We start from the raw sequence: 22,291 nt of genomic DNA, 5'->3' as shown, positions 1-22,291 counted from the left end.
TGCTGGGGCAAGCAGCTGTTGCATCTGCAGGGCATCCTATGACTCTGGTTTACAGATTTCTTGACAATAACCATTGCACATCTTATGACTCTTTTATCCCTCTGCCTCTACTCAAATGCAGGCTGGACATGTTCCTACTATGGATTGGATACTTTCTGGCTGGATGATAAAGACTAAGGCCTGTGAGTTACAGAGATAAAATTTCCACTGTGCATGAGGCTCTAAATTTCCTCTATTTTACTCAACATAGCTTTGTCTACCATAAGGTAGACCGTTTTTCAAAAACAGTTCTTTTTCCTTGCCACTGCTCCTGCTACTGTTCACTATCTGAAGCAGGCTTGGCCCTGTCCTTTCTTCTTAACACCAAATTTTCTCAATTCAGTGCTCTGAGTGTGCAAAACTTAGTTTCCAAAGTTCTGAACTAACAGTAAGACTTCGCCTTGCCCTTGTTACAACACAAATATGTAAGGTATCTGTTTAATCTGTTGCTCTAGTGATGTAAGTTTACAATATTAGCTAGCAAAAATCTAAGAGAGGACAAGAAATAAGGAAATAAAAAGCTCCTGATAAAACTGAAATGCACTGGTTTATGGTGTGAAGTCAGTCAAGTGTAATAATTGAGTATCTATTGTCCTCCTGTATGATACATTAGTAGCCAGCAGGAGAGCTCGGTCTGAGGAGGAAGGGGAGAAAGATGATGCTAGGCTGGGGTGGTAGGATCCTTTAGAGGTAGCATCAGCTCTGGGGGTACAGAGGACAGCACCAAGGCAACTTCACGGCATTGTAAAGGAAAGCTGGAAATCAGGGTTATATCATGTGCCCTGTCATAACACACTGGTGGTAGGAGCCCTTCTGGTTGCTGCAGAATAGGCTGGGTGTACATTCAGCTAATGTGTGTGTGTGTGTGTGGTGGGGGTAAGCAGATTCCACTCAACCATGGGGCAGTTAGTCATTTGCCCATTGAGCTCCTGTCAAATTGTTCTCTGTAATTCTTTTAGGTTTGTGGAAAATAACACGTATTCTTCACTTCATGATATTATACAAGGCCTCCCTCTTTTGGGGGATGAGAGAGAGACACCCCTGCATTCTGCTTGACTTCTTCCTCAAATTCCTCAAGACATTTTTCTCCTCTTTATAAGGATTTCCAACCCCCTCTTTCCATTTATGGAGTAGTAAGAGTCAATGTGCAACCAGAGTCAACAAGCATGAAGACAAAAAGCCAACGTGGTAATGAACAGACAGATAAAATGAAACAGGGCTTTGGATAACATTGTTGAGCTGCTCTATGTCTCGTTTGTGTTTGCCTTCCACTAGACTTTTGATTATGTAAGATGATCAAATAGACATAATTACTTAAATAATGGCTTGTCAGTCAGCTTTCTTTTTTGTTGTTTACTAGTGGCTACCAGCAGCTTATTCATATAGTTCACCACTTTGGAGAAGTAAGTGCACAATGTTCTAAAGACAAAATAATGATCTATCAAAAAGATGGTCAAATCTACATCCAGTATTGTAAGTGTTGAAAGGAAATGGCTTAAGGTCAAAATGAACTTACTTATTATCTTGTTACCACACAGGAAATATTTAGAGGTTAAATTGCCATTGATTCTATTTCATTGCAAGAAATTATGAATGACTAATTGACAAAAAACTACATATAGATGAAATGGTTATTTTTCCATTCAATTATTGTTTATAGCCATTGTCTATATTCCCAATAAACTAAGGCCTTTCTGCTTTTTAAAGTGCTTATTTAGTTAAGTATTAAGCCTTTTTACTGCAATATAAATTTAAAATGTTATCTCAAAAACAAACAAAAAAGAAAGGTAGAAGGAAGGAAGATGTGATAGATGGAGGAAGGGAATGATATTATGTTTTTAGACTTGTGCATACAAATCATATTGAGTCTGTTAGAATTAAAATAAAAAATGAAATAAAAAGTAAAGGAATACTGTCCATCAGAACAGTGATGAAGGAATGCTTATATAGATCATAGAGGAAACTTCAAAATGTTTGTACAAAACAGAATTAAAAATTAAAAGATAATTTGGGTGCAAACATTAAAATCCATGAATATTCAGGATCTTCAAAAAGTTTATGAACAATGTGTTTTATGGAAAAGCCATTCATGAATTTCAAAAATGTTTTCAACAAAATAAACTTGGAATTCCAATTTTCCACAAACTTTGATGTATCCTGATACATATTTGTGTGATAAAGGAAATGTTAATATAGAACATAGAGAATATGTGACCACTGAACACTCAAAATGTGGCTAGTGCTATTGAGTTACTAAATTTTTAATTTTATGTTGCTCTAGTTAATTTATATGGAAATAAAAAGCCACATGTGACTAACAGCAATCATATCAAACAGTGCAGATCTAAAGAATTTTTTGTATATTAAGAAAAATCTACATTACTATAGTTCCCTTTAAAAAGAATCCAGTCTTTAACTTTATATACATTATTTTATAGGACCAAGAACTCCTGATTATGGAAAAATGATGACCCAGTGAGGCTTTACATAGTGGCATGTTTGAAGACTATTAAACTTGCATATTAGCTAACTACACAGAACTGATACCAATTTAAACATTTTTCATTGACAACTGTAATAAAGGATCTTTTTTGAATAATACTTTTATTCAGACTACATGCATTCAGCTGTTTGTTAAGACTTTTGTATCCCCAAATACACATGAAAAGAATGATGGTATATCAATCTCATACAGCTGTGGGGGTACAACAACTCTTTGAAACAAACTAAACTTTAGATTGCAGAAGACTGCTGGATATGCTAGACACAGTCACAAAGTGTACGTGGTGCTAGGAGCAATGGGATACTGAGAGGTAGCAGATAAAGTTATTCCTGAGGGGATAGGAGCAGTGGATACTGATGATACCAGAAACTAGCGATCTGTGACTATAATATACTGGAACATGGCACACAATACTATCTACTATACCCAAATGCAATCAGGAGAAATGCTTCCCTTCATGCCTTGGTGTCTTGTGTAAAGTTAAATGCTCAGCATTTTGATATTCAAAACTATTTTTAGACTCCAAGAAGCAACTAATTCTGCAAGTATCCAAGATGGTCAGTGCTATTAGACTTATCTTCTATCTCCTGAGAATCATGGTCACAATATAAACTCTCCATCACCAGTTACACTCTGGCTGCTGAAAACAGTCAGCCAAGACCCTCTGTTTTGGGAACTTGGGTTCCTTCAGTCTGGCATAATGCACAACTTTAGGAAAATAGCTGAGAAGTTAAATTTATTACAGAAACAAGATTATTTTGATCAGCATTTTTTAACAAGAATAGTGAAAAATATGAGTTGAAGATTCTGGCAAGCCATACTTACTTATTGTATTTAGTTCTATGGGTACAAGGTATTTAACTTACAAAATTTTGTTCAAGAGAGCCATCACACTATATTTTTAACCGACAGGTATTTGTATTAGGTGCTTCTTGAGAGACTTCAAGAAACTGGAACTCTTGAGAATTGATTTTCTCCTCAGAAACAAATTATTTACGCTCAGTATTACTTTCACTTTAGACTGACAAATACTTCTCGTCAGTTCACATGGCATTTCTTTGCAAGCACCTATGTTTTCTTCACAGGTGCTGCTTTGATCCACTTATTTTATGTCTGAGAGATAAAGGTAACTATGTGTGACCATGAACTTGCTGTAGGCATAAGCTATGGTCTCTGGAAGCTTCTGAAAGAAAGTCACATGTAGAAAAGTCATAATCAAAAATGCATCAGAATGCGAGTTTTTACCTATGATGTGGCTCTGGAATGCAGAATCTGCAACTGGACCTTCTTCATCCTCTTGTAAGTTCTCATTCTCCCCTTTTATCTGCAGCAACAAGAAAATACTGGAAGTTATATTAAATCTTCTGCATTACTCAGAATAATGGTACATTCTACTACAATTGTGTGGGTGCGGGCACGTTTACACATGCAAGTTTCTGAGGATGAGTACATACGAATTTCTTTCTTTTCATTTTCCCCCCTCTATGATTTGACTTTATTTTATAATTCAAAGTCTGTATCTGCAGAAATGGAATTCCAGCTTTGAAGAAGATTTAGAGGGTATCTCATTCTATATAAGATTTTAGGGTGACTAAAGATAATATACTACATATGTCTCCATTAAAATACTATAAAATAGGATTTTGGACATTTTGATTATAAAGATATGTTAAATGTTTGAAAAGATAAATGAATTTATGCTGATCAAACATTACACAGTGTATGGAAATATCACAAAGTACCAACATATATGCACAATTTTTATATATGTCTTAAAATTTTCAAACATAAAACATTTATGGTCGGCGCTGCGGCTCAATAGGCTAATCCTCCACCTGTGGCGCTGGCACACTGGGTTCCAGTCCCGGTCAGGGTGCTGGACTCTGTCCCGGTTGCCCCTCTTCCAGGCCAGCCCTCTGCTATGGCCCGGGAGTGCAGTGGAGTATGGCCCAAGTCCTTGGGCCCTGCACCTACATGGGAGACCAGGAGAAGCACCTGGCTCCTGGCTTCAGATCAGCACGGTGCGCCGGCTGCAGCGCGCCAGCCACGGCAGCCATTGGAGGGTGAACCAACGGCAAAAAAGGAAGACCTTTCTCTCTGTCTCTCTCACTGTCCACTCTCAAAAAAAAATTAAAAAAAAATAAAACATTTATTTGTTTGAAGGGTGGAGAGTAAAGCAATCTCCTATCCACTGATGCATTCCCCCAAATGCCTGCAATAGCTGGGGATGAGCCAGGTGGAAGCCATTGGCTGGCAACTCAATCCAGGACCTCCTTATGGGTAACAAGGACTCAAATACCTGAGTCATCTCCAACAGCCCCTCAGGGTCTGCATTATCAGGAAGCTTGAGTTACGAGTGGAGCCAGGAGTAGATTCTGATATGGGATATAGATGTCCCAAATGAATATGCCGCACACTTGCCAGCAACTTCGGTTTTCAAACTTATTCAACTCTAGGAAGTATAATTCTTCCAGAGTCAGAGAATTCCTCAAGTTGTTTTATAAAGAATAAAGAAGTGGCCGGCACCGCGGATCACTAGGCTAATCTGCCTGTGGCGCCGGCACCCCGGGTTCCAGTCCCAGTTGGGGTGCCGGTTCTGTCCCAGTTGCTCCTCTTCCAGTCCAGCTCTCTGCTGTGTCCCGGGAGGGCAGCGGAGGATGGCCCAAGTGCTTGGGCCCTGCACCCATAAGGGAGACCAGGAGGAAGCACTTGGATCCTGACTTCGGATCGGTGCAGCGCGCTGGCAGTAGTGGCCATTTCGGGAGTGAACCAACGGAAGGAAGACCTTTCTCTCTGTCTCTCTCTCTCTCTCACTGTCTAACTCTGCCTATCAAAAACAAAAAAAGAAAAAAGAAGTATATTAAAAATATACTCACATCACCTGACTTTCCTGCAATAGAATTCTGAGTGATTTTTTTTTAATTCTTCCTACAATGAAACAAAGTGACTATGATGTGTACATCAGTGAACTACGGCACTGAGACACTTTTCTAGACTTTCATGTCAAAGATATTTCCCTCATATTTCCATTGGAACACCCAGACGCTTGACAGGAACAGCATCAGATCGAAGTCAGGATAGAAACTCATGAAGTTAGTTTGTACAGATGAGAAATGAGAACTGTGAGGTCCAAGATGCTTCCCTAAAATTGTACGCAAAGAGGAAATGGTAACACTGACATGAAAACTTAAGTTCTTTCTTCCCAATCCAGCAGTAACAGCAGTAATAGCACCAACAATGACAGTCATAGTGAAAACAGCAAACACTTAAACACTGTGTGGCAGGTGCTGTTTAAAATCCTCACATGCAGGGTTTTACAAGTCTCACAACAAAGTTCTGGAGCAGGTGCTACTGGGAGCTTCATTTTAGAGAAGAGCTCCTATCCCCAAACAACAGAGAAGATGAAGAATTGTCTAAGCAATGGACCTGGGACTCAAACAAACCAAGTCTGACTCCAGATTTGTGTTCCTCTGGGGGACTCTCTTCTTAAATTTCCACTCAGCTATGACTATGCTTTTGTAGACCTGGCCTCAGTCCCCAGATACCTTGTGTTCCTTGGTGGGATGATTCTAGCTCCTTAAAAACACATTTCAGCAGTCTCCTGGGCAGCCAAAGATAATAATGTCAGCTGTGCAATGTGATGGGGTTCTTGCTCAGGTTTATACACTAGAGATGGACAGTGAGCTTGCTCAGGGGTTTAAGTTGATATCAAGAAACTATCACTTTATACTTGCAATTTACAAATTAAGATGGTTGCATACTGACCTTGGGCTAGATTAAGGCTTCTACTTTTTCCCTCCTCATAATTAATGGAATAAGACCAATTATTCACATTTTCTGACTAGAGTTCCATTATTATGATGTAATTAGTGATGGGGCTAGCATTGTGGCATAGCAGGTTAATCCTCTGCCTGCAATGTCGGCAACCCATATGGGCATCTGGTTCGAGACCTAGCTGTTCCACTTCTGATCCAGCTTCCTGATAATGTGCCTGGGACAGCAGCAGCATATGGTCTAAGTCCTTGGGCACCTGCACCCACATGAGAGACCCAGAAGAAGCTCCAGGCTCCTGGCTTCAGATTGGTGCAGCTTCAGCTGTTGAAGCCATTTGAGGAGTGAACCAGCAGATGGAAGACCTCTCTCTCTCTTTCTCTCTGTCTCGCCTCCTCCTCTTTCTGTAACTCTGACTTTCAAATAAACAAAACATATAAAAATAAACCTTTTTTGGGGCTGGCACTGTGGTGCAGTGGGTTAATGCCCTGGCCTGAAGCGTAGGCATCTCATATGTATCCCGGTTCAAGTCTTGGCTACTTCTAATCCAGCTCTCTGCTATGGCCTGGGAAAGCAGTAGAAGATGGCCCAAGTCCTTGGGCCCCTGCGCCCGCGTGGGAGACCTGGAAGAAGCTCCTGGCTCCTGGCTACTGGCTTCAGATCGGTGCAGCTCTGTCTGTTGTGGCCAATTGGGGAGTGAACCAGTGGATGGAAGACCTCTCTCTCTCCCTCTCTCTGTGTAACTCTGACTTGCAAATAAATAAATATTTATAAAAAAATAAACCTTTTTAGAAAAAGAATGTAAAATTGGTGCTTAATCTGTACCATTCTAATAGCTGGAAGGTGGCAAATGTAACAGGGTATGTAGGCAGCCAGCTCAATTCCCACGTTAGGAGAGGTTGTTAAGGGGTAGGTATCTAAAGACCATGCTTATCACTTTCTTTCTGCTCAGCAGTCTGCCCTGTGGGCATTTCCCCATTAGCACCTCCAGTAGCAAATGAAAGAAGAAAAAAAAAAAGTCTTCATCAACTGTTTCTCATAGTGCATCTCTGTGGGTGGCAGAGGAAAAATACTGTGAATGTGACTGAGACTAAAGTGTAACTAATCTGCCTATAAAGTTCATTCAGCTCAGAGCTCTGTGACAAGTTTACTCAAAGATCCATTGAGGGAAGGATTCCCTAAACACCTCTATTAATGATACTTTGAGAGTATTCCATACCCGCTTACAGAAACATCAAAGATTTTTTTTTCAGTTCATTCCAGAACTTAAGACAATATGTTCCATATTTCCCTCAAATATTTTCTTTCAGTTGTCTGAAATTTATCCATTTTACACTTGCAGGGTTTTTTTCTTAACCCACTGGAATATGGGTGAATCAAAATCTGTCAGTCTGTTAAGTTCTAAAATCAAATAATTAAAACAAAGTTCTCATCTTACAGGGAAAGCAAAAGGGCTCTGAGAGGGGCACTGGCTAGTTCAAAGTCACATAGGGTTTCATCTTCAAAATGGATCCTTTTGCCACTGATACACTTTTTTTTTCCCCCACAGTGGCTCATGCAACAGGTATACTTTCCCGATCTCCCAGACCTTAGATATGGAGGCAGTATTCTAAGAATCTATATAGTTCATTAGTTCATTTTTAAATTAAGTGTAGCAAACATACATTCTCTCTCTCTCTCTCTCTCTCTCTCTCTATGTGTGTGTGTGTGTGTGTGTGTGTGTATTTGGTGCTTTGGTGCTCTTCCCTACTAGTCCCTAGCCCTTTTGCAGAACTTCACTATCCCCTTTCTCCAAGTATCATATTTAAAAAAGAAAGCAGAAGCCATCAGCCATCAGACAGTCTGACCTGTCAGACCCTTGTCAGAGCCTTTCCAGAGCTTTATGCATTTAACAGCACATGCTAAATATGGTCTCTGGAGATCTGTCAAAGAATCTGGGCTTGCATACAAGGCTATTGGTCTCTTCCTTCTTTCTGCTAGCCTGAGCTGAATGATCCACGAGGGGAAGATGAACCGTGGGAGGAATTTTTACTTTGAAAGGGATGGATGCAGAAGCAGTAAAGGAATAGAAAATGGGGAGTATCCTATAATGTCTGACTCATCAGCTCTAATTATCCATACAAATAGACTTCATGCGCAGTGGTGAGTAATTAGAAAAAACCCTTTTGTCTGTAGAAATGACAGGCATAATTTATTCTGGCAGATTACCCTTGCTAATTATATTTTTCATAGGATGAAATTTACATTAATTTTAATTCTTGATTACACAGCAGCTGGGTGTGGGAACCTTCCTGGCAGGTAACTGGATGCTAGATCAAGATTAAGAATTTGCCACGGGGCTGGTGTTGTGGCTCAGTAGTTTGACCTGCAATCTGTGATGTCAGCATCCCACACTGATGTCACAGCTGCTCCATTTCTGATCCTGCTCCCTGGCTAATGTGCCCAGGACAGCAACAGAAGACAACTCAAGTACTTGGGAGACCCAGATGGAGTTCTGTGATCTTGCTTTTGGTCTGGCCTAACCTTGGCTGTTGCTGGTATTTGAGGCGTGATGCAGCAGATGGAAAACCTCTCTGTCTCTCCCTCTCTCTCTTTCAAATAAATAATGATCCTCTGCCTTTTAAACAAACAAATAAACCTTAAAAAAAACTTGCCAAAGAAAGGCACAAGTGGGATAATTTTCAAAGCACTTGGAAAATATGAAAAGGGTGATAAAACCAAGAAGTCTGTCAAGTGTCTGGCCCATTAAAGACCAGTAGCTGGACATTTCTCAGTAATTGCTGTCCAGGAACCTAGACAAGTCAATGTCAGTAATGTCCCATTTGGTAAGAAGTAGCAAGTGACTCACAAGTAACTATAGGCTCTCTCTGGTGTCTTTCAAGGATGTACCCATGAGTCCTGTTCATCTTCTGGGACTCTGAAGCTGTAGTGGAAACTACTACAAATGTCCCATTTAGTGTCATTACATCTACTGTGTTCTATTAACACCTACCACTAGAAGGAAGAAATAGAAGTAAAAGAAAAAAAAATCACCAAAGATCAATTTTTACATGTACAATTTCATAACTAAACTTAGTATTTAGGAAACTTCATGTGGAACTCTGTACATATTTCTTCTCAGAATCAGCTCAACACTAACGATTTTCCAAACAAACATTTTGATGCCAAAGCACATTTAAAAGGAAAACATCATAATTAATCTGTGTGAAAGAGAGTATCATCTTGGGAGGGAAAATTTCTGGAAGGCAAAGCTTGGGAAAAGGTGGTCATTGGGAAAACTCTGCAGGAGAAGAAAAAAGACACATTCTTAAGTCCATCAATGTAGAAAAAAATCTTCCAATTAAAGAAACTGAAATCACAATATTTGGCAGAACTTAAGATGATAGTTTGTGTAATTACTCTAATATTTAATTATTATAATTACTCTATTATTTATCACCACAGTATTATTTTAATAGATAGTATTTGGTGGTTTTTTTATGAACAGATGTGCTTTTTAGATTGTGTGACATTGGGTGAAGAGAACACCTTTAAATTAAAATATCCATACCAAAATGGTCATCTAATTCTGTGCATGATGAGGTATATAATCCCATTAATTTTGTTAAAATGATTTTTATTTTTGGCCAGTGGCAGTTAGACAGGAGCCTGGAGCTATCACCCTTTGAGACTTATCATTTCAGAAAATCATCTAAAGACAGGAAGGAAGAATTAGCAATGTGTAGTAAGCTGAGTGTACCTCTCTCTGACTTATTGACTTCATGCCAATGAAGTATTACTGGGGCAAATCTTTTCCCCATTTTATTTAAATTATATAAAGTCATTTCAAGTACAGAGTAAAATGGCCTCTGGTCTAAATCACACAAAAGCTAGAGCTAAGTGGTCTGTAAATGATGGTAGAAATGGAGACATAAGCCTCTAATTAAAGCTCTGAAAAGAGAATTAGATTTAATTCAACAAAGCACTAATGGGAGTTTTACACATATTTTAGAATGTATCTAACAATACTAAAAAGTGACATGCACTTACTTGTGAACTAAGTAGCATTTTGCTACATACATGAATTTTGTTACACATACGGAAATAATCTATTACTACAGTGGATTAAAATCATTAAAATGTCCTAGGATTTTCATAACTAAATATAATCTTGCTTTGTAGAGTATGGTATATTATGTCTTAAGGCTGCTGAACAGTGGTTTTATTCAGGAAAAAAAGAATGATATGTAACATGTTATATACAGCTATAGTTTTCGCCCAAAATAACTAGCATGAGAAAAATCTTTATAACTCATTCTAAAATAAGCAGATAGCAAATTTACCTTGAATCCTCACAGGGGAAAATTCTTTCAAAGTCTGGATTTTAAAAGGTTCACAAGTATTCACATTAATGTGCTTTAGTATCACAATATATCTTATTTTACATCTAATCTTCTTCCTGATATGCTGATAAATACATAATAAATGGGTTTTTACTGCCACTCTTGTACCAGCCCCAACGGATACTACAGCAAATGTCCTCTCTGAAATTAGTAATTTCAGCCAAATCCACACTGACAATTATGGAGATGAAACAAAAAGCAATGCATGTTACATTTTTAAAAAATGCCTAGCTGGTCATCTATGTGGGTTAACAACATTCCTCTATTTGGAAAAAGCTTCCCAATATGATGAGTGTCCTCTTGCAGCTCATCAGAAAAATTAGCACATGCCCATTGCTGATGTGTATTTGGGTGGTGAGTGAGCCTCTGTACTTCACGGAAAACACAGCGTTTCCATCAGATATTCTCAGAATACCAAAGAACCCTTATTGCTAGCCTGCAAAAGCCAGCAGATGAGAGAAGAAAAAGCATGGCAAATTATTTCAGCATTAGGAAGTAACACAAAAGTAAAAATGAAATTGTAAAAGCCAAAACAGGCTCTCTTTGTTTTCTGGGTATTTCATACAGTGAAGATGCACCCTAAGCTGTCAGATCCATACTAAATGGGGCATAAATGGCATTCCTCTGATAAGGGGTTCTGTCAGGCTATCAAAGTTTTCCATCAGCTGGATTGAATTTCCGGCATATTGCACATTTCCACGCGTTCATTCTTTCTTTCCTCACAGTGACACTACAAGGACACCCTTAGATATGCTTACAATTTGTGGTTTTATAATGCAGGGACAACTACATTTTTAAAGAAGGGATGACACTGTGAAAGCAAAGAGCAAAAATGAGGAACATTTGCAGCGAACAGTCTGTGTGTGATTTCACAAAGTTTGGAAGCCTTTATAGTTTTTCAGAGACAAGAGCTATCTGAATAAAAAAAAATTAAATGTGAATTTGTTTCAAATTAAAATCTGCCTGTGGAACTCTTATCTAAGATACGCTTACGCTTAACATTGAGGAATTGTAACTAATAATTAGTAACTGATAATGCCAAACATAATTACTTTTAGGATCTCCTCTACTCTCGAAGCACACCAGGAAAAAATGTATAATTGCTTTAAATTTCAAGTTTTCCCTCAGTAAATGATAGTATGGACTATATTTTATAATTTCCTTAGTGAAGTACAAAAATAAGTGGATATTATAATTCTATATAGAAAATTTGGGGGGAGGGTTAAGTGCTTTAAAATGTATTAAAGGGAACAAGGGCAAACACCACCAAATCAATTATATAAGAACATAAAGAACATAACCAAAGGGAGTGCAATTTCAGGCAACTTTAAAACAAAAATGTTTTCTGAATTGAGCACCCTCTAGGGAAATATTAAAACATCTCTTTATTTTTTTTTAAGGCAGTTCACTCCCTGAGTTCTGAACCTCATAATTAAAAGGCTAAAAGAGAAGGAGCCAAGTTCCAAAAAAGAGTTTTAGTGTTAACACTGCTTGTCTAGGAAGGACGAAATTGGTGCTTAGAATTCATAGCAAATGAACAATGCTGAGACCAAATCATCAACACAGCCAGGAGTCTCTTAAATTGCTTAGCATTTTCACTTTTAAAACCATGTTCATTCCTTATTTATTTTTTTTCTTTTTTTGCTGGTGGTGTTGGAATTCATCACGAAAACAAATATCCAACACGAGGTATCATTTGAGAATGACACTGGCAGCATCAGCCTCCTGCACTGCTCTGGGAATGCACTCCATTCTGAAAACAGCGCTGGGAAAGGCAGTGTTCCCGGAGGGAGCCAGGCCCACTCGCTGTCTAGCTGCCATCTCACGGCCGCGGTTGTCATCAGCCTTTCTCTCTTCTGAAATCTTATTTTTTACAAACTCTCTCCTCTCCTCCACCCCCAGTCTCTTTTGCACATCCATTTGCATCAGCAAAGGGTAGGAAGAGCTCCAAAGGAAGCACTCTGTAACCAGGATGGTGGAGCACTTACCAGGGAGTCTCTCGGTGTTTCCATGTCGGCTTTGGTTCTGGTGTTTTTCTTGTGGTTTCCCTGTGAGCTGATGGAGCTGCCACTGAGACAGGAGCTCTGGGAACTGCCCTTTAACACATTCCTGCAGGAAATATCATTTGATCCACTTTCTGTCTGTTGAGCTGCTTTCTTATCAACTCTGCAGGTAGAAAGTGATTCCTCTGATAAATTACATTGCTCTTCTTCATTCACTCTCCTTTCCCCAATCCTTTAAAGTTTAAAGTAACCTCCACATATCTCTTTTTCAACCTTTGTGTGACAAATGTTACTCACTAGCCTTGATTAAATTTTCAAATATTCAAGTAGGGTGTCAATTTAGATTTGACAATATAATAATTTACTTTTATAACTTCTTGTGGGGAGGGCAAAAATAAAAACCACTGAGGAGTGATTGCTAAACATATTTCTGCCTTAAGATTGGCAGGAAATGTAATTATTTCTGATAAACTTTCTAAGTACATGTTGGCTCAGAACAATCAATGAAATCAGTATGCTTTAAAAATCTATGTGTAATTTTCTTCCATTTCATGCCATGTGAGTACATTCATGATTCCTAGTGTAGGTTGAATTCTGTATCAACCTTGATAAAAGTTACCATTCTTTAATTTCAAAGACCACTGGCTTGGTTAACCAAGTAACATGGACTAAATTATCATTTTATTGCTAACTTTGATTTCATTGCTTATATTCCAGTTAATGTATAAAAGTCTGTGACTATGCATTCCTGCTTGAATGAAAAGCATGCTTGACTGATGTTTAACATGCAGGACGTGAACAACTCTCCATCTCAGGGTGAGGGGCCCCCTCTACATTGCCCCTCCTTCCCAATGAGTTACCTGTTCAACAGTTCTGTCATGAAGGCATCGTTTGCTGGACATGTGACAGGGCTGAGTCTACTTCTGGCTTCAAACTTCCTTTGGTTGTAAGTGTTCTGCGGCATTTTCACAGCTGTTTTGCTCTGTGAGCCACTGTCTGCCCCATCTACTGACTCAGTGTCCCTGTTGAGCTCATTTCCCATCTCACACTGCAGCTCAGTTTTCTTTCTCTCTTTTTTCCTCTCTGATTTTAGCTGCTTGTTTCCAAATCCCAGCACTTTCGTGTCTTTCTTCTCCACTTTGGTTTTGGGCACGTCCATTTTCCTGCTACTCAGAGCTGGGAGCCGGCTCTTCCGAAAACCAAACCAGCTGGCGAATGAAGGCCCTGGCTTTTGCTTGGCTTCCACAGAGGTGGACTTTGTTTGCACTTGGCCCTTTTCCACATTTTCCTGAATGCACAACATGACCTTTTCTTCGATTGTGGGTGAGAGGGGGGCTTCCGGGCTCACAGCACCAGTTCTTGTTGTAGAGGCATCTGGATGCCTTCCAGAAGTTTCTACCTTGGATGTCCTGCTTGTTTCAAAACCGCTGGGATGCTGTGTCCTCCCCGGGCTCTGCAGGGTTCGAGGGCAGTCTGTTGGTATGATTGGGCACCTGCAGTGGTCGCTGCCTGTTTCTGCAGCTATGGCCACACTGGGACATTCTCCCTGAGTGTATGTCTGTGGGGCCTCTGCTCCAGGTGGGGGGAGGAGTCCTTCAGACTTTGGAGGGATCCTCAAAGGCAACTTGCTAGGGCTCCCATGCTGGCTAGTACTGTCTGCACTCCCCAGGGAGCCCTGCCTGGAGGATGGGTGGCCCAGGGGCCTCCCAGCACTGAGAAGGCTCTCAGGCATGGGGGCAGAAGGGGTCCTATTCAAAGAGCCTTCCATGGTAGAGTTCTGCCTGGTAAGAGAGTTGCCTCTGTCAGCAGTGTTGGTAATAATCTGAGTTCGGATTTTGCCAGGCCCTTCCGTGGGGGGCGTGGAAGGCTTGTCTCCTGAATGAGCGCTAAAGCTCTGGCTGCGGGCTTTGGCGCCGTTCATGCCCAGCGCTGGCTTCAGATGTGGCTTACTGGAGGACAGGGATCTTTTCACAGATCTGTTTTCTAATCCGTCTCTTCCATCAGCCCCAGGGCTGCTGTTTTCCAATGGCTCGGGTAGTGCTGTTTCCATGGAAAGCCCATCAGCAACAGTGTCTTGCACTTGGAAATCTAGAGTGGCTGCATCTCTTTCCCCTCCAGTGGTCTCAAGGCTTGCTGGATTCTTGCAGCCCTCGAGCTTGGACTTGCTTGCAGCCACAGAGCTTTTAGAGGCTTCATTTAAACTGTCTTTTTCATGCTTTCCTGGGACTGTGGAACTTTTCCTGAGCAACTGGGGAGACTTCATGAGAACTCTGAGCCCCACTGGGAGGCGCGTTTTCAGTCCTTTCTCTTGAGTGTTTGGACAACCATGTGGCGCATTATGGCTTTTGTACGGTGACGATGAGGATGAAGGACTATTCACCTGAGATGATGCGGACTCATTCACCCCTAAGCAGGCAGGCTTGGGGCATGTGGGGATGCTGCTGTCATTCACCTGTCCTTTTCTTCCTGGAGATACAGTTTTGGATGATGCTGTCCCCGGGGCCTCATGGGTTGAAGGGCAATTCTTGGGAGTCCGTAACCCTAAGTCTGTGTGTGCTGTCCCAAGGGTTTGTTGAGAGGTTCTGGGGACACCTCTCTTTGGAGAGGCCTTGGGAGGCCCTGGAGCTGTCATGGCAGGTGAGGTGGAAGGAGTGTATGCAGGGCATCTGGCTTGAGTCACCGTTTCTGGGGTGGACAGAGGGTGAGTGAGGACAGGCTTTCTGAAGGCCATGGAAGGCTTCTTCTTAAGTGCTTCTGCTGTGGCCTGATTGGAAGAAGAAACAGGGGCAGGGGTTCCTTTCAGCAGGGGGCATTTGAAGATGGTTCTCGCAGTTTCACTGGGGCCCCTGGTTTCAGACCTGGCAGATGAAGGGGGTGGTGAACAGTCACGACTAGACCTGACCAGTAGCGAGACTGACCTGCCGGGAGGGGGTGGTGGGGAAGGGGGCTTCACCTCTGCCTCTGGCCCAGAGTCACAGAGTCTGTCTCTCATGGGTGGGTCGCCACTGTTGCTAGGCTCCATGAGGGGCCTAGACCGTGACCCTGGAGTCTGCCTCTTGGAGCACTGGGCCCAGTCCCTCCTGCTGGACATTCTGGAGCTGTGAGGAAGCTGGGCAGGGTGCTTTGGAATGTGAGAATCTGGTCGTAAATCAAAAAGGGGTCCTGGACTTTCGGTCTTTGCGAACCGTGAGAGTTTCACAGGCATGAAGGATGGAGATTTCTCAAGAGTCATGGGGCCGGATGAGGGCCCGAGTGTGCAGGCTTCAGTCTCCACGATTTTTGACTTCTGGGGTGAAGCCTTGCCCCTGGCAGGTATTTTTGTCAGACTTGGCTTCTGACAGACACCCAGAGGTGCTGAGGGCCTTGGATGACTCTGGCATGACATGCTGTGTGTTGGTTTGGTCAGCTTTGGTCGCTCGGTATTTGGTGTTACTGCCCTGGGACTGAAAGAGTCATTGGGTGCCATGGGACTATCATCTGCACTGCCTTTTGGAATGTTTCCCTCAGTTTCCTCTTCTGATCTCTTTAAAAAAGTACAGTCTCTTGCAGCACAGCTTGGTTGGAAAGGGGCGTTTCCCTGAGGTAAAAGTCCAGTGTGTTCTCCCGTGGGTGGAGCAGGGGCTGCATCGATGCAGATTTCATCTGTGGTAACAGTGACAACTCCAGTCTGGTGAGAGCTGAATTCAATGGGCTCGCCATCTTCCGCATCAAATATTACAGTGATACATTCTTCCGAAGAAGTCCTTTTCACCACCCTCTGCTGCTTAATGAAGCTGAACGTCTTTGGCCTAGTCTCTAAGTGGGTGGGCACTTGCTTTTTGTCCTCTTCAGGAAAGCCATGGTGAGATTTGTCAAGTCCCACGAGCATGTCCAGGTTCTCCATGGATTTGTCAGTGTCAGCAGTCAGTGATAAATCTGAAGGGCTTTTCTCATCACTGCTCTCGATGTGCAACTCATCAAGGGTTTCATTGTCATCTGTGTCCGAAAGCTGGAGACTGAGAGCCACGTGGCCATGGCCTTGGCTGTGGAGACCCCTCTCACTCTGAGTCTGAGGTGCCTGCAAGTTTGGGCACCACTTCCTCTCCAAAGGACAGTTGCTGGCACAACGCGTCAGTTTTTCAGGTCTTTCCTTAGGATAAACCGAGGACGTGCCTTCGGAAAAATGTTTTCCATATGGCTCCCAGCCAACTAGACTGTCCGAAACACTGTGGGTTAATTTACTCCCATGCAGCCTGCAGCCCTGACTTGGAACTGCTTGCAGCAACGCTAAGGAAGAGGAGTCATCATCTGCGTTAATGTGGGAACCTGTTTCATAAACAAATGCCTTTTGTGGCTCCTTGCAGGGGCTCCCCTGGCCAGCTGCTTTGCAGGGGGAATATTCCTTGAGGCTGTTACTCTTCACTCCTGGAGAATATATCCCTTCATTCGAGTTCATGCAATCTTTATAACCCCATTTGGTTATCACTGATGAGGGTTCAACTAGTACTTTTCGCTTCTGTAGCTTCCTTAGCCCTTCCAAAATGTGGCTTTCCTTGATTCGAGTAGGAGGTAGTTCATCTGGAGGACTGGTAAAGCCACTTGGGAGTGAAGAATCAGCACTTAGCCTTCTATCCCAGTTTTGTGAAGACTGCTAGGAAAGAAAATTAGGCATCAGGAATGATTAAGCCATAGGGAGCACCAAAATATAAAAAGAAAAGTCCACCAATGGATTTAATTTGTGCTATTAATTGAAAGTATTCACATGAAAGTGCATGTATTAATTTGCTAATCCATTCCTTCATTAACTATGCAGCAGACATCGATTTTTGCCAGGTGTTGTGCTAAGTAGCACAGTGACATAAGGACATAGAAAATAAGGGCCCCACCTTCAAGAACAGAAAACCCATCAGGGGAGAGACTTGATCACAACTAACTGTCCATCAAGGGAGCAGAGAAGTGTAAATGGGCTGAGTACTCTGAAGATTCAGAGGATGGAATACACATCCTTTTGGAAAAATCAGGAGAAACATTTAGGAAAGATGTGTTATGTATATACCTAGGCACTCAAAGGCAGATGGGTTTCTTTAGGTTAAGAGTAGGGGGAAATGATTTTTTAGGTAGAAGAGATGAGATGGGTGAAGACCCAAGCTGGAAGGAATGTTTGAGGTGCACTTAGGAAATCACCAGAAAACAACATAGCCTCACCACATAGTATCCTAGAGAGACAGAGAGAATACAGCCAGAAAAATATGTTGGTCTCTATCTTCACCGCCCTCCCATTCTAACATGAGACAGTTCTGTGATTTCACAGCTTTCGTTGGTAAACAATGAACATCAATGAGAATTTTCCGAGGTTATTATATACACATGAATGAACACACAAAAGTACTTGAAAAAGCTGCTGGGAAAATGGAATTAAAAGATAACTTCATTGTGGTGCAAAATATTTTTGAAAATAGTCTTTTGATATGACACATTTTCCATGAACTTGTTGAAGACCGCTTGAATAGCAGCAGGGCATTTGCTATTAGCACCCTATGGTAATTATTTACCCACTCACTCAGAAACACCAATTTCCTGCCCTTCATGCCTTCCTAAATGTCAGCCTCAGTTTTGGAAAAGTGGGAAGTGCTACATGAAAAGGACAGCATTCGACATATTCACATTTTTCACAGTACTGCTAAAGAGAAATGGAAGGGAAAAGAGGGGGACTAACATTTACTGAGCACCTGCTGTATCCTAGCCACCTGCACACCGCTTTAACTTCAGCTTCACAACACCACCTGAGGCAGGCATTAACCTTCCCATTTCACTACAGAGAAAGCACAGACTCTACAGGATTGGTCTGTTGGAGACCATCCAGTTAGGAGCTAAGGTCTGGACTCTGCTTTCTGAGGCTTTTTCTCTATCACTGTGGGTGTTGACTCAGCTTAACAGTAGCTGGAAGGGGGTGTGAACCCAGGCAGTCAATGCCATATGACTTAAGTCAAGTTCAGCCTGCAGGTTCCCCTCTGTATTGGTGAGTGTCACAGCAGAGATCACAGGTTATACTCCACACCATTTCTTGAATGGAACTTGCAGAGAATAAACGACAAGCCAGCACTCGAAGAAATTAGTGCATGTCGGGTCTGACCTAGTGACTTTCCTAAAAGGCTACATAATTAACGGTGAAGGACTTTATGGGAAGAATCTGGTGGTTCCAGAGGTTGTGCTCGAGGTCAATTTCTGTAATAGCAGCTGCCCTCTGAATCACAACCCCATGATCATCTGCAGAAGCTGAAAAGTGTCAGCAGCTTCTGTTGGAATACGGGCTTTTAGTGAGCCGTGACTATACGCTTACATCTAAGGCATTTTTGTGAAAATTATTCTTGCTATCAACAAGACACAAGACAAAACACGTTTATTTGTTTTTAAGCCAAATTATGTCTTTTTTTGGTATGTGTGTGTGTGTGAGCGAAGCAAGATGTATTTAATTCAGAAACTTCCTGCTGCAGTGTTAGGAGGGGACTCCAAGAGAGAAAAACCCAATTATGTATTTTCTTTAGGAAACTCGCCAATGTTAGAAGTTGCTGGGGAGAGATGTTATTTGGAGATGCCAACCCTTCGGGGGGGAGGGGGCTCTTCCCCTATCCCATTAGAAACTCCTCTGGTACTCAAAAGAAATCCCATTAGTGAGTCTGGATATCATAGAATCACTAGAGAGCAGGCTGTCACAGCTTTGGTTTCTAGTAATTTCCCTGATACTGATAGTCATATTGCCAATAAAAAAAGGAAGCCAGGCAAAAGCACCCGACAGGGTCCTGAAAAAGGCAGATGTGCTCAAGCCCCAGAAGATTGGCTTAGCTTTGCTTACCTCTCCTTCCTGCCTCCTCTCCATACCCTGTTTATGGAGCAGCTCAATTCATCCCAGAGTCAGTGGCTGCCAACCTCTCAGGGCCCAGGCTCTCATCCTGGTGACATTAGCTATATCTTCCTGTCAGCGTTCCACAGGAGGTTATAGTGTTTAGTATCCTGAGGAAAGCTGGGGCCAATCTTGAAACTTGTGCTGGGGGAAGAATGACTCCCCTGTGTGGGGATGGGAGGGTGAGAGGCATTTCCCACAGTGGGTGTTATTCTCTTCTGGGAAAAGGTGGATGAAGATTGTTCTAAGGAGCAGTTTTCTGGGCACAGTCCAACTCTGTTTCCCAACTAGACACATTTTTTTAAAGGGCATTCTTGGTCTTAATGGGAACAGTGCCCCACATTTTAGGCTGACTCAATAAAGTCAGAGTAACAGAATGGTTATGAGTGAGTGAAGGTCACAGAACCAACTGCTCAGCTCTGCCGCTACTGGTGATGGATCTTAGACCCGTTACTTAACTCCTCAGAGTCTTGGTTTCCCCATTTATAAAACTGTGAGAACAGGACAATCTACTTAATAGGCTATTTTGAGTATTAAAGGAGCAAGTATGAGCGGAATTCAAAAAGGTTGTGGAAAAAATATAATGAAAAGGTAAGTTACTTTTCTTGAAAATAAAAACAGTTGAAATCCTGCATAGTTTTCTTTAACCCACAAATTCCATGAAAGTTTTGAAGACTCTTCACAAGTATAAATTTGTATTTCTATGTTGTGCAGGCTACTGTTTTTCATGCAAGCATTCTTTTTGTTTCTACCTAATATTTAAAAAACACTTGTGAACTCAAAAACAGCCATCAGTCATATATGTATTATTATATGTTAATATTATATTCACATTGAAGTTCATATTGTATGAGTTTATTATGTTAGCTAATACTAGAGGAGTACCCAGCACAAGGTAAGAACTGTAGAAGTTCCCTGAAGTAATATAAGTTTAACATGTTTTGATGGGACTGCGTCTAGCCCGTTGGGCCCTGAGCATCAGGACTGTGCACTGTGAGATGTGACAGGTGTTTGGGGACTCCACTCTGACAAGACAGGCACCTTAGTGTTTAGGAAGTGAATTAAGAATCTTTCTTTTCTTCAGGGGACAGATTGCCTTGGAACATCAAGAACTGCTTTAATTATAAGAATTTGAGCTCCCCCTCCCCCCTCCAAAAAAAAAAAAAAAAGGAAGAAATAAAAGACTGTTAGAGAAAGAGAAGAGCTGTGAGAGTGAAAAGGGCAGAACCCTGCAGGGGCTGTGGAGCCAGTAATACTAACAGCAGAGCAAGGAAGCCTCCCCACCATCTACCCAGTGTCCTCTCTGCCTGGCTCCTTACAGTCCTTATCAGAGCTCTGAACAACCCCTCTGAGGGAGCAATTTTGAAAATGCAGCAGGCTCTGAACTGTGCCCTAGAAGTTCAAGTCCAGGGGAATGAGTTCTAAATGCAGCTTACAATCTTTTTCTTTCTTTTTTTTAAAGATTTATTTATTTGAAAGGCAGTATAACAGAAAGGAAGAAACAAACAGACCGAAATCTTCCACCTGCTGGTTCACTCACCAAATGCCAGCAACAGCTGAATTCAGGAGCCAGGAGGCCTATTTAGGTCTCCCGTTTAAGTGGCAGGAACCCGAGTACTTAGGCTATAACCTGACGCCATCCATGTACATTAGTAGGAAGCAAGATCAGAAGTACAGAGGAACTGGGACTTGAACTGGCATTCTGATATTGGATATAGGAGTCCCAAGTGGCAGCTTAACCCCAGTGCCACAATACCTGAACCTTTTCCTGAGCTCTTGTTTAGAAGATGAAAAAGCTAGTCCTTCACAAATACTTTTGGGAGTTATGGATTTTTCTGGATTCCACACTATGTAAATCATAAACTAAATTGATCCAAATGGTAGATAAATGACTGCCAAATAGTCTGATTTCAGATTTTCATTCCTGTGTACTCTTAGCTTTTGTTCAGTGTTAGGAAACTGCTAATCCAACTATTTCAAATACCTGACTTCAACTACTGTGCAAAGAAACTTGTTCAAAGCATCAGAGAATCTTCAGCTGTGTGGGCCCCCTTGAAAATGTGAGTCTGCTGTGATTTGAGTGGGTCCCCCTGAAGTCTATGTGTTGGAAACTTAATCCCTAAATACATATATTCATGATATTTAGAGGTGAGGCCTTTGAGAGGTAATTTAGGGCTAGAAGAGGTCATGCAGGTGAGGCTCCCACATTGAGATCAGTGGCTTCAGGAGAGACTCCTGAGCGTGCAGGCTCATGTTCTCTCCCCGCACTGGTTGCTTTCCACCACGTGATGAAGCAGCAGTAGGGCCCTCCCCAGAGACCAGCATCATGAGCTTCAACTCCCAGCCTTCAGAATTGTGAGAAATATAATTTTTTATATATAAATTACCCATTCTGTGGTATTCTGTTACACTAACATAAAATAGACTAAGATAGTCATTCTACAAGCAGTAACCACTGGAAAACCTGGTGAAAGAACTCCTAGCACAAACAGAGGGCTGGGCCTACTTCAATGAAGTTCTGGTCCCTATTACCTCCCATGGTATTTTCTCTACTATGCTGCCTTACGGTTAATAGTTAGTTTAATGGGACAAGAGCATCAGTGAGAGGAGGTCAATATAACACATGAGCAAGCGGAAGCAAATGGTTGTTTCCTTCTTGCACCTCCTACCCTCTGAACAAATCCTACTGGAAGAAGGAAGACTCTTTTGTGAC

General features: G+C 41.7%; 1 protein-coding gene across 16 annotated transcripts in view; it reads right to left on the bottom strand.

Annotated features, from left to right (window-relative positions):
• NCKAP5 (NCK associated protein 5) overlaps positions 1-22,291 on the bottom strand; it is a 1,067,666-nt gene that overhangs the window by 97,828 nt on the left and 947,547 nt on the right. For 13 of the 16 annotated variants that reach the window (XM_051849620.3, XM_051849629.3, XM_070071010.2 and 10 more), the window contains 3 exons: positions 13,559-17,328; positions 12,684-12,861; positions 3,788-3,866 (listed from right to left, as the gene is read on the bottom strand). In XM_051849620.3, the coding sequence (XP_051705580.3) occupies positions 3,788-3,866; positions 12,684-12,861; positions 13,559-17,328 (4,027 nt within the window). The remainder of the gene's footprint in view (positions 1-3,787; positions 3,867-12,683; positions 12,862-13,558; positions 17,329-22,291) is intronic. The other 3 variants (XM_089329316.1, XM_008258494.5, XM_070071012.2) reach the window with 1 other exon arrangement.

This window comes from Oryctolagus cuniculus, chromosome 3, assembly GCF_051225735.1.
Source record: "Oryctolagus cuniculus isolate XC-2025 breed Fujian yellow rabbit chromosome 3, ASM5122573v1, whole genome shotgun sequence".
NCBI classification, from domain to species: domain Eukaryota; kingdom Metazoa; phylum Chordata; class Mammalia; order Lagomorpha; family Leporidae; genus Oryctolagus; species Oryctolagus cuniculus.
This window is presented reverse-complemented; position numbering and strand designations above follow the sequence as displayed.